Raw genomic sequence first — 13130 nt, forward strand, 5'->3', positions numbered from 1 at the left:
ACGGTGCCCTGCTGCTCTGTCGGAGCGGCACATGCACGCCTCGCTGACGCCCCCCCTCCCCTGACGTCCCCCCCCCTCCCAGGTCAGCGGTCCCCCCCGGCCGGCTGCCCCCCCCCCCCCCCCCCCCAAGCCCTCCGCATCGCAGCTGGATCCGCGGGGAGGGATCATGGGAAATGAGTCGGTAAAACATCACTGGTCTGAAGAGCGTGAAGGATTTGTCATGATATCATTCGTGATTCCCCTATCCCGATTGGGAGACGCTCCTCCTCTCCGGAACGTTCCCGATTCTGGCGCTCCCAAACGCGCTGCTCGTTACTCAGCCTTCTGATGTGTGCAACTGCCATCATTCTGCCACCGGTCCGTGCCAACATCGCATCCATAATTCTGTGTTTTGTCGTGATTGAAGAGTGTTCTGGCAGATTTCAGACTGGGAGATTCAATGAGACAAAGACTTTTGACCCTTTTGGGTCATGGAAGGTTTTGGTTACAATTTTATATCTTTTTGTTTCAATATCATTTTTGGCCATTCACTCTCACTTGGTCTTCAGCTTCACGTGGTCCAGGTACATAAATGGAACTTTGACAGGTTCACAGGTAGCAAATGTTGACATTGCACAGTATATTTCTGAATAAATAAATAAACAGTCTTCAATAATTTACAACTTGCTTTTGAAGTGGAGCTGAATCTCAAATGTCAAGTCCTCTATAACATTAATGATTAATGTCGAGACGTAGGCTTACTGTATCAGAACTCCCAACTTTGTGTTTCAGTTTGAAGCCAGATGTTTGCAGAAGTGTAGAACTAATTAACTGGATTTCACTAACAGCACACTTAACGATGAGTGGGAAACTATGCATGTTCATTAAAACAACACTACATCTTACCAATTACTGATTATTCACTACTTGTAGGCTATTACATTAGATGAGGATTTTGTTTGTATGTGTAGTTTTTCGTAAGATTGTAATTATTACGTCTGACTATCAGTCTGAAAGTTAGCCCGAGCTTATGAAATGGTATTGAAGAATGTTTAACACTTCATGCTCTTTAGTGAAGTCAAAGCACCAAGTAAAATGTATGACATGGGCCTTATTACCAATTATTTAGCTCCGTAAGTATGACTAGCAACATATTTTATTCATATATGAAAATATAGGTTTATTTAAAATCTGTTGAAGCAGTCGTTATTGTTGAAGTTTAATCTTATGTTCCCCCCCACCCCAGGAACGATCGGCTTCTTCGCCTGCTTCTGGTTCGTGACAAAGATCTACAGCGTGGTCAAAGTGGACTGATCGGCTCGCCTTTCGGCCACGGGCCTTTCAAAATGGCGCCCGGGCATCTCAAAATGGAGGAATGTAGGCTTCCCTGGATCCAAGCCTCGCTGTGATTCGCTGGTACACACAATAAGCTCCAGACTGTTTCCAAACGCAACGCAATCGCACTCTTTATCATCCAGTAAGGAGTGCCAGCCGTGGTCAGCTTCAACAGTTCAATATGAAACGCCATCTCATCCTGCACTACCGTTATAAATATGTCAAACTAGGTTTTTGTAAATATTACATGTGAAGTGTAATTAGCTTGCGAGCCTTTCGGCATTGATCGATAGCATTAAAGCACCATCTACCCTTTGTGGCGAGTCTGGTGATGACATAAATATAATTGTAAATATCTTTTCTAATGCTGGAAATTAGGCAATGTGAAATGAGTATTACTGGAATTTCTGTCTGTTTTGCGGGAGGACTGGCTTTTAACATTTTTTTTATTTCTGTTCCTATATTTAACATGAAAATACAAGTGATAAGTCTGTTCGGTTCCTTAATTTGCATTAATAATTTTATTGGTGTACGAATTATTGGGATCAACGTCCTTTTTTAACTTATGTTTCCGTCGCTTCCTTTACTTTGTGCGCGTCGGTCTCCTCAGGTGTACGCTGGTGTGTAAACCTGCAGTTATGAATGTTGTACAAATCATCGAATGCTGCCGCAGTCCCGATTTTTACTCTGATTTCGCTGAAAGGTCCGTAGTCATTATGTGGGGATTTCTGTGTATATAATCTCATTAAACACATCGGTTTGACACGAGTAGTTTGACTGCTCCTGCTTGTTCATTTGTAAGTAACAGGGTGGAAGGAATTAACATAAAAATAAACTATCTTTAGAAGGTGTGTGCGGCATAAATTCAGAAAATGGAGGCTCACGAGCTTCTGTAAAAAAATGACAAACATGGCGGGGCGGGGGGGGGGGAGGGCTAAATGTCAGGGCTTCATAACTAATACAGTGACATTTGTGTGATGGGATTTACCCTGGCTTAAGATGGCCGCTCGTGACGCGCTGGCCTTGCTGTCCGCTCCGTCAGAGCTGTGAACTCAGCAGCCATTGGCTCCCTCTCCCGGACCCGTCTTCCACACCGACGCCTAATTTCACACGTGAATGTTTTTTTTCTACTCCCGAATGTTTTATGTTTACATTTTTAATTCCGGATGGGATACATGTATGTGCGTGTAAGCATAAGTATACAAGCCGGTCTGTTTTATGTGGGTTTTAGTTATCTTTTTTGGATATGAACATCATAGCCATGTATATCTAATCAGTTATACTGTTAAGCTGATAAAATACTGGGAAATCAAATCACTTTTTTTTTATAATCGTACTATAACGACAATTAAATTGGGGGGAGCAGAAATGGCAGGGTTTGGGAGCGACACGCCGTCCATAGTTTTTCATTCTTTTGTTGTCCTTTTAATCTCCGGTTCCAGCCTTGGCTCCATTTCAGGTTTTTTTAATGAACCCAAAAATCGGCGAGATCAAAGGACAGACTGCGACTTGCTAGCCGTTCGTACCACAGAGCTTTTAATGGGGCACAATGCAGAGGAAGTGTGAATGTGTATTTTATATCAGTTTAGTAAATCGGCCGCCCAGAAATACGGCATTAAATCACCACACCGCCGTGATCTACCCCCCCTCCCCACAACCCAAAAAAAGCCATATTATCAGCCCTCTGGATCGCTCGAAGTGTCTAAATAATCAAGCGCATCCTAACGCAAGGTGCTGGGCTGAGATCATTGGTAAAGGGAAAAAAAAGCCTGCACACTTTTGAACACCAAACGCACCCTTAATATGTGACATGCACTCTAGAAAAAGGGCACCGTTGTGACCCTGCCTGAGGAAGATCCAGGCAGGATCCAGACGTTCTGGTTTGCGTGTCAGAAATTACTGGTGTGTTTGGTGTTCATACGTGTGCAAGCTTTGTCTCTGTAGTGCGCTTGGCTTTGGCTGGAATCAGAAAGTCATTTTTGTGGGTCCTCCAGAGCCTCCTGCTCTACCCTGGGTCCTCCAGAGCCTCCTGCTCTACCCTGGGTCCTCCAGAGCCTCCCGCTCTACCCTGGGTCCTCCAGAGCTGCCCGCTCTACCCTGGATCCTCCAGAGCCTCCTGCTCTACCCTGGGTCCTCCAGAGCCTCCTGCTCTACCCTGGGTCCTCCAGAGCCCCCTCTACCCTGGGTCCTCGAGAGCCTCCCACTCTACCCTGGGTCCTCCAGAGCCTCCCGCTCTACCCTGGGTCCTCCAGAGCCCCTCTACCCTGGGCCCTCCAGAGCCACCCGCTCTACCCTGGATCCTCCAGAGCCACCCGCTCTACCCTGGATCCTCCAGAGCCACCCGCTCTACCCTGGATCCTCCAGAGCCTCCTGCTCTACCCTGGATCCTCCAGAGCCACCCACTCTACCCTGGATCCTCCAGAGCCTCCTGCTCTACCCTGGGTCCTCCAGAGCTGCTCTACCCTGGGTCCTCCAGAGCCACCCGCTCTACCCTGGATCCTCCAGAGGCTCCTGCTCTACCCTGGATCCTCCAGAGCCTCCTGCTCTACCCTGGGTCCTCCAGAGCCACCCGCTCTACCCTGGGTCCTCCAGAGCCTCCTGCTCTACCCTTGGTCCTCCAGAGCCCCTCTACCCTGGGTCCTCCAGAGCCCCTCTACCCTGGGTCCTCCAGAGCCTCCCACTCTACCCTGGGTCCTCCAGAGCTGCCCGCTCTACCCTGGGTCCTCCAGAGCCTCCCGCTCTACCCTGGGTCCTCCAGAGCCTCCTGCTCTACCCTGGGTCCTCCAGAGCTGCCCGCTCTACCCTGGGTCCTCCAGAGCCTCCTGCTCTACCCTGGGTCCTCCAGAGCCGCCCGCTCTACCCTGGATCCTCCAGAGCCGCCCGCTCTACCCTGGGTCCTCCAGAGCCTCCCACTCTACCCTGGGTCCTCCAGAGCCTCCTGCTCTACCCTGGGTCCTCCAGAGCCGCCCGCTCTACCCTGGGTCCTCCAGAGCCTCCTGCTCTACCCTGGGTCCTCCAGAGCCTCCCACTCTACCCTGGGTCCTCCAGAGCCTCCTGCTCTACCCTGGGTCCTCCAGAGCCTCCTGCTCTACCCTGGGTCCTCCAGAGCCTCCTGCTCTACCCTGGGTCCTCCAGAGCCGCCCGCTCTACCCTGGGTCCTCCAGAGCCGCTCTACCCTGGGTCCTCCAGAGCCCCTCTACCCTGGGTCCTCCAGTCTGGCTTTCGTCCTGGACTCTGCTGTTCCTCGGGGGGGGAAGCAGAAAGCAAGTGGCACATCTCGCTGTGATCCAAAGAGAGTGTGCCAAGTGCTATGAAAACTGGATTAGAGATGACAATTGTGTAGGATGAAAGGAGTGGGGGAGGGGGGAGCGGGGGCTAAAGTCGTTTCCAAGTAACCCCAGAGTGGAATGTTAAAACTGTATTGTGCGCATTTGGAATATGAATATATAATATATAATATGCCTGCACCTGCATGTTATGAAATATGTCTATTAAAAGAATGGGGGGGGGGGACTCAAACCAGTTAAGTTAAATATTAATAGGCAGGTTGACTGGCTCTATGAAAATAATACTCTGAGAAACGGCTAATTCTTTTCATGCATACCAAGCTTTCTAAGTCAGTTAAGTTCGGGTAACCTATTTGGAGTGTGCTTGGTGTATGCTTTTCAGTGTGAAGATAGCCATGTTCTGTTTTGTTCAATCTTTGTCAACCACATTTTCGTTCAACGTAATAAAGGCCTTTTAACTAAGCTCTGAGTTTTCTTTTCACAAAAATGATGAAGAAAACCGTATCCATTTCTTTGCAGATGGCCTCTCTGAGGCCCGGCAGGGGGATTGGAGTTTAACACTGACTAACATCGCTGACATTAACACCGGTTCTGACAACTGCAGTAATGTGTTCTAACGCTTGTGATGAAGAGCAAAGCCCAGCAATGCTCACTGCAGCGCACAGCGCTTTCATAAATTCCTTTGGTGAGACGAGATCGCACGGTAGTAATGGTTTGATTTAGAAGATCTGGTGTTCACTTACCGTTACAAAACTACTTTACCATTTTCCTACTTAACCATTTGATTTGACTGACAGTCCAGCATTCCGTCAGGGCTTTTGTTTTTCCTGCCAATTTGAAAGGCATTACGCTCGTCTAACTGATGAAATGGTGCATGGATTAACACAACATATGAGCTTTAATTGTGTGATTGGTACTCCTGTTAAAATGAACGGAGTGGATTTGTTGATAATTCATTGATATAACGGGTCAGTTTTATCCTGAAGCGACTCTGCCACCTTCGAGAGAACAAGGCCCTTCACTCCCGCATGTTTTTCTCTAAACGTTCTTCTTTGTGACGTGTTTCCTCTACTTACAGCAGTAGTAGAATTGGTTACGTCTTTGGCAATTTGTAGCTGTGCACTGTCCGTGAAACATCCATTTTCTTTCACTTGCTTCAGTGTTTTTTCGCCAATCCTCTGTTCCCTGCATTTGCTCTTTGGACTCTAAAATGCATTGGCTCTCAAAACCTCTTTCACAGCCGTGCTAACAATTATGTAGCCATTTTAATCTCAGCGGCTGGTGGAGTCTATTATTCTTCTTATTTAGCTAAGGTTTCAAATTATTGTGTGCTGAATTAATATATATATTTTTAACGATTAACAATTATGGTTTCAGGTATATTTATTCCTGAGTATTTATGATTGAATTAGCCTAAATTATGGTGATATATATTAATGGTTTTATCTGAAAATGAACATCAGGATTAGATTACACAGTATCTCTTTTCAGTTTACTGAGCTAAAATGTATAATTTATGTAGATCATGCAAGTTTGTTAAAATTTGGTTTAATTCATTTATTTTACTCGTATCCCGTTTTAATCCAGTCTACGTCGCACAATGAGAAATGTTCCGTTCAGAGCCAAAGTGCGCACGTGCTGTAACGCATAAACACCTCGCCCACGGCGCTTGACATTTAGAGAGAAGCCCCTGCTGACTCCAATCATGGCGAATATTCGGTGTCATTTGTAACACACACTTTGGGCCGAGATGGTGATGGTACGGGCACGTCACCGCTGGTGCGCGTACTTCTTCCGACTGGGCGACAACGGTCTTGATGCCCTGTGGCACATACCCCAACGAGAATGCGTCAGGGAAGGATAAACGCGCACTAGGGTTAAATAAATAGCCCGAAACATACATAGGCTAAGAGGGTTTAGAGCTCAGTGGAACACATGGTCAACCAAAATAACCGAAATAACCAAATCGATGGCATTTGTTTTAAGCCCGCATTTTTTGCTTTACTCGCCTTCTTGTGCACTGCATATTTTCAAGATCCCTGATGCTACGTTTTACGGTGCTATTATTTTGAAATGCACAATCAACGTTGCGCTACAATGGCAAATTATACCTAGGTAAAAGACCAACGGGTTTCTTTCATGTTTAGTGTGTTCACTAGCTTGCTGTATTGTATTATGCTGTAGCCTTCGGTCTGTTTAACTGTAGTTAACTGGCCACTTTAGTTTGTCGGTTTGTGAGTGTTAAACTTTCTGCATTTAAATGTTTCACTACTACAACAAATACTGCATTTCTTAAACACCAGACAGAACACGGAAATTCAAACTGCTGCACCTTTAAGAACAAAACTGACTTCTTAGCCACGCCTCTTGTGTTTTATAGCCCAATCAGAGTTTTTCAAACGTTCACCAGAACAGCGATTTGGACCAATCGTTCTCCGTTTCTAAAAAAACCGTGTGGGAAGATGGCGAGCTCTATCGGCGGCGTTTTACGGCGAATTGACTTGCAGTAAGTCTGTTTCCACTCACATTTCAGGCTACAAACCTAAGAAATTAATTGACTTGTGTTTATGAGAGTGGGTGTGCAGCTGTGTGCAAGTATAGTCCAACGCCACCAAGGCATTTTCTGCAAGACGGCCGTTTGTTCATGACATTGAGGTTTAAAAACACTGCTGTGTTTGATAAGCTAACTTGTCAACAGTGTAGCCAGCCATTCTTTGGTTGCGCCTTTCGACCTGTTATTGTTGTAAACTCGCTTAATATTGCACTGATTGTCAGGTGCACGGAATTGGTTTTCTAACGTACTCGTGGTTTCGTAAAATCGGGCACCACAAACACCTACACTGAACATTAAACGTTAAAACTTTAAGTCACGTGTATATTTCCCCTTTCTCTGTCACACCGTGCAAATGGCCTGACATATTGCAACTTTTACACCTACCTATTGACTTTGATGCTACTGCCCAAATATCGAATCCCTAGCTGAGCAGGAGAGCGAATGCATGCAGTTGTGCAGTGCCACGAGCATTGATTTAACAGCCGTTTCACTCTTGATATGTCGCCTCCTGTTCGCTGTAGCTACACAATAAAGTATGTATAACCACCAACACCTCCCCGCGACCTGACCCTTTACAATTATAAGGTTATCGGACTAGTAAACATTAAACGAAAGTATAATTTTAAACAAGCCAATGGTATCAAAAAGAACAATACTTATACATTGATAAAGTGATAAATCAGCTACATTACATGTAATGTAATGTAATGTAATAAATCAGCTCGTTAAATGGCCCTTTTTATTGAACGCATTACATGTTCTCCACATCGTCTCCAAGTTGACACCCAAATGGGCTTCCCGGTAAGGTTTGGAAAGAGAAATGTCAGTCATAGCCAGTCAGAATACTTTTTCTGATTTTAGAACATCAAAATACACCCAATATTCTGTGCCACAGTTGAAATTGCTGCTTTTCGAATGTAGTTTTGAGTCAGTTTTTTATTTATTTATTTATGCTAACATGAATGAACATAACAGGAAACTACTTTGGTTGTTTTCCTCATAATTTATTTTCAAAACAGTTTGTTTGTAGCAAACAGCAGTCAGGCTTTAAAAAAAAATCACCCGGTACAGTACATTGTTAGTTTTTTGTACATCTGCACCTAATTTTTTTTCAAGATTTTTTCCCTAATGAGGAACTTCAAACAGTTTAAATGTCAATTACAAAACAAGCACGGTTTTAAGGTTGAAGTAATCTGTCCGTTTGGGTCATCGGAACATGGTGCCAGGTGGTTTTAATTCAGGGCAGATGCGGCACCGGAGGCACATCAGACACGGCCTCGCTAATCTGCTACGTGAAGCGACTGTCACAATGTCCTTCGTCATGTGTGTGAGCCGGGAGAGTGTGTGTCACTTCAAATGCCGGCGTGTAACAGTTCCTGAAGACGGTACCGGAGGGCAGAATGTTGAGCCAATTACTGGCACCAGTCGTTAATCTTGTGAGCAACAACGTCTAATTTCTGCCTTCCGGTTTTTTTCTTGTTTTATTAGCACATTGTTTTGTGCAGTTTGCCCCGCATATTTTCCTTTATGTACCGTAAACCGTGTTCGTGTGTGGCAAACGCGTCGTTCTGGAGACAATCGGCTTCCGCGGGGTCCTGTTGTCTCCCTGTAAGATGACAGGAAGCGAATGGCACTGCCTTGGGTCAGCGTGGCCCGGGCTTAATTGGGCCCATTCAGAAAGCGGAGTGGAGAATATGTGTGCTTGTTTTGTTTAATGGGGGCCCTTGGGCTTGTGTTTGGCAGTAGACTGCGCTCTGTCACCAACACCTCCGCGTCAGAGACGCAACAGCGTCCCGCAGGAAAAATTGGCTGCTGGTACGAAGTCGACAAGTGATGAAAGTAGCCCGGAGCTTGTCAATTACCCAGCCAAGGCCTGGATCTTATAAGTTAATGGTCAGCTTCCTCTTTTTAAGGCTGCCAACGCTTTACTGCTCTGGTTATAAAATGCAAAGTGCAGTGCGCTCTTACAGCATTTTCATTTAAGAGTGACTATATAAAGCTCGCAGGCGCTTGGCAGCATCATTTCAAAGTAGTGTTTTGCAGTAATCAGAGCTGAATTTCCGATTCCCACTGTTTGGATAAAAAAAAAAAAAAAAAAAAAAATTGGCTAATGTGCCAACTCTAATTCTGGTGGTCTCTCGTTTTTTCACTGTTTCCAAAGGCTGAATTTAAATGATATTTAATATGCAATCTGTCATTTAATAGAATCACCATATGAAACATGCAGGGGCTGTTGTTAACATTATGTTCTATTTCCTAAAGCTAGCTACAGAAATACCTAATCCACTGCACAGTTGTGGCTGTCCAGATTAACAATATTTCAATGAGAGCCACAGCTAGTAGCTACTCTACAAGCATATAAAGAAATGACTGGGTGTAGCTAGCTACCAAGCTTCAACAGAAGCAATAGCCTAGTTATATCCTGCTTGGTAGCTATCGGGATGCCAGCAGTCTGTGTCTTTTTGCTAGTTTCTGGCTATCGTAGCACATAAAACTTCTGTCAGATTAGTCAGGGGGTTACCAGAGAGATTGTTGCCCGGACAACCCATGGAAGGCCAGTAATGCGGCCATTTTACAACATCCGCGTTGCTGTTCTCCTCCATGAAAGAGCTTGTGGCCCATATTATACCTTATTGTTTATTAGATCTGATTTGGGACCCCCTCGAAAATGAAATGTCCCATTTCAAGGGGCTAATATATTGTAGTATATTTCAAATGTAATTTCCGGTATTTAAACTGTATGCACCAGTGCTATACTTGCATGCTTGTGGGTCTCCGTTATTAGACGCAGTTTATAGTATCAGTGATGTAGTGATAAGTCGGTACTGTATACAGGCCTGAATATTGAAATGTGACATAATATTTTCCCTCCGGTGCAGTGTGTTTTCTTTCTGTCACTAATACTGTTGTGTTCCTGATGTACGCACTCTGTTTACACAGCGCCGGGTTTGTAGATAAGTGGGTGGATGGTAACACTTTGACCCGCTGGCTAATGCAGCGCAGTGACAAACAGAAATCTCTGCATACGGCCGCCATATCCGCTCTGTCCTTCTTTGAAGATTAAAACCTGTGTGATCTCGTACTGTGCAGGGATACAGTCGCAGAACAAGTGGGGAAAATAGATTTGTAGGGTAGTTCCAGAATTATGTGTATCTATGCGTGTGTGTGTCTGTGAGTGTGAGTGTGAGTGTGAGTGTGAGTGTGTGTGTGTGTGTGTGTGTGTGTGTGTGTGTGTGTATGGGGGGCGCATGCGTGTTCTACAGGAGAAAAATGTAAGATTATGCTGTTTGGGTTTTAATTTGAAGCATTTTAATCCTCGTAGGAATTTAGAAACTTCAGGCAAGCTGCTGTCACATAATAATAATTTCAGCAGTGCTGTCTGAGGCGCATAAATCTGCTGAGTAAACAGCGCTGTGTTGACATCTCATTTCCACTTTGATTGCCACCGGAAGCCAGGGCAGGGCTGTGTGGCCCTGATCCTATTATAAACACAAAATGGCTGTTAAAACGGACCCTAACTCTTTTACACACAGTTTGTAACTTTTTACAAGTGTGTGTGTAAAAGCCAGTGTATTAACTCCGGAGACCCGGAGAGGTAACATACAAAGTTTAAAAACATTAATACTGAAATTTTCTGTCAGAACCATCTGGCTATTAGGAGGCTTTTATCTATTCGTGGAGGTGTTACTACAGTGAGAGCAGGGGAGCTGTTTTTCAGCCCTGCTATTTGGAGGAAGATGTGGCGAATAATCACTTTAAAGCAGGTCGGCTTTTTGTGTTAAACCACCCAGAGGTGACGCCATGTTCTGCTTCTTTTTAAAAAAAAGTTTTGGAAGAAAAAAAACCCCAATGGTCCAGCCAAAAGAAAAAAAGTTTCTTTCAAACCAAGCCATCAATAAGTGGGCCTGTTACCTGGTGTTGGCCTTCCTGGACCTGTCTCCGAGATTGGTTACAGGGCATTAACTTCACACGTGTTGCCGGGGGAACGCAGAGTGGCGGTGACGGGATTGGGGTCCAGCTGAGTAAACGAACACGCAGGAGAGGCGGGGAGGGCTGCACTTGTTCCGGGGGAAGGAGAGGATCCATACGGATAACAGATGGAAGTTTGGGCTGAGAGTCCCCGCAGTCAGAACCGTGGCCCGAACACGGTGCCTGCAGTCCGACGCGGAGGGGCTTTGATCAGCGTGCCGTCCTGGCCCAGGAACGCGGGTTCTGACGGCACATGGTATCGCGCATCGCACATCTGTACAAACACGGCCCCTGAGGAATGTGTGAACAATACAACAGAAGAATCTTGTTCTCCAGCGCGGGGGCCCTGGCCCACGTGTGATGTGTGTGGTTTGGAGATCAGACGTGGTTCTGGGACTGAATGAAACGTTGAGGAAATACGCCGTGTTTTCTCAGATAACCGAGGGGAGAGGGAAACCGTGGGAGACTCCGTTTAAGCGCACAATTAAACCAACGCGCACACACACACACACACACGCGTGCGCGCACACGCACAACCGCACATCCACACACACACTCACACACACACACACACGCACACACACACACACGACTGCACATGTACCAACACACGGACACATGCAACCAGACGCACACACAACCGCACATCCACACACACAACTGCACATGTACCGACGCACGGACACACACACAACACCGCACGTGCATTCACAATCGCTCGTCCACACACGCACAGGCATGCATCAGATTGTTATTGTTTCTTGCTTTTCTCAATTTGTTAACATGAAAGATGCTCTGAGATTGGACACACACATGACCCATTCTGTGCTTCCTATAAATCTATAACCCTGATAAAACCTCCAGTATTGCAGTGAGGAATTTGCATTTTTATTTAGTTTTTGTATTTATTTTCCAGTATGAATGTATTTTAAAACAGGCTTGCATAACTTAAAGCTGAATATTATCTAGTCTTCATTTTAATGTATTATTGTGATTTGTGTATATTTTTTGGATAAGGACGTCTGCTCAATGCCTGTAATGTAACGTAATGTAACCTATTATTCAGAACTGAAATGCGATTCAGGCAGGTACGTCGTGTTTTGCATTAATTTAGCGTATCTGAGAGTGGGTGTTCCCACGCGTACATTTTGCTGAGCTAACTGTAATCTGAAACGTCGGGAACGATGTAATTTGCGCTGGAGAAAAATATATATATTCTCCGTTCCACCCCACGGTGGCAGTGTTCGCAGTGCTACGTGTGGGTCTTGGGGAATTTCACTTCGTAACATCAGGTACGATCATTGCCCAAATCTGAAATGCCGACTGTATACCGCTCTTGGAGTTACTGTTGGTCCAAAAAGTCTAATAATAATCTGCGTGATTCCTCTGCGTCAGTTTATTGCATACATATTTAGTCACTGACTTTAAAATCTACATGAAGAATTATAACGAATTTATAATGCGTTTATAATCCATCCCGATGTTATGAGTCGCTGATTTTGAATATTCTAATTCAAGGTATGGACTCCTGTCATATCCTGTTAAATTCCATCTGCGCAATTAAAATTAATTTATGTAGGCTACAGTTGGGTACGAAAAGTAGCCGACGGTAGTCTACCCGAGAAGGCAAAAACATTATACTTGCCGTCCTATTATTAAAGTAGCCTATTAAAAAAAATCTATATAAATTCATTGCAAACGTTTATAAACGAGTGCCGCTTTCAGAAGTATTAAAATAACGGGAGCCATTGTCCTCGGAACGCGCGGTGAAACAATATGCCCCGCTTTTTAATGTCTTTATGAAAATGAAATATTAAAAGAACATCAGCGCTAACAGGAACTGTAATAATTGCTGCCGATTCCCCCGGGCGCAGTCGCTGTGAATGTGAAGTGTGGTCCCTCCGGTTAGGAGACGATCTCCGGTGCGAGCCTGGCTCTCTCTCCTCCTGTCTCGCCCGGGCCCATAGGGACTTCAGTGGGCCCGGGACGTGTAGGCACCCTCATTA

At 45.3% G+C, this 13130-nt stretch overlaps 2 protein-coding genes across 4 annotated transcripts in view; both read left to right on the forward strand.

The window, feature by feature from the left end:
- Positions 1-2082, forward strand: part of tm9sf2 (transmembrane 9 superfamily member 2) — a 28559-nt gene extending 26477 nt beyond the window's left edge. The window contains exon 17 of the mRNA XM_061225934.1: positions 1226-2082. Coding sequence (XP_061081918.1) covers positions 1226-1293 — 68 coding nt within the window. The 3' untranslated portion in view covers positions 1294-2082. The remainder of the gene's footprint in view (positions 1-1225) is intronic.
- A 4926-nt stretch (positions 2083-7008) lies between these two features.
- The window catches only part of clybl (citrate lyase beta like), a 68552-nt gene continuing 62430 nt past the window's right edge, over positions 7009-13130 (forward strand). For all 3 annotated transcript variants that reach the window (XR_009705867.1, XR_009705866.1, XM_061225941.1), the window contains exon 1: positions 7009-7107. Coding sequence is in view for 1 of the 3 variants with exons in the window: in XM_061225941.1 (XP_061081925.1) it covers positions 7064-7107 (44 nt within the window). In the remaining 2 variants the exon portion in view is untranslated. The remainder of the gene's footprint in view (positions 7108-13130) is intronic.

The sequence above is a fragment of the Conger conger genome, chromosome 17 (genome assembly GCF_963514075.1).
Source record: "Conger conger chromosome 17, fConCon1.1, whole genome shotgun sequence".
Lineage (NCBI taxonomy): Eukaryota > Metazoa > Chordata > Actinopteri > Anguilliformes > Congridae > Conger > Conger conger.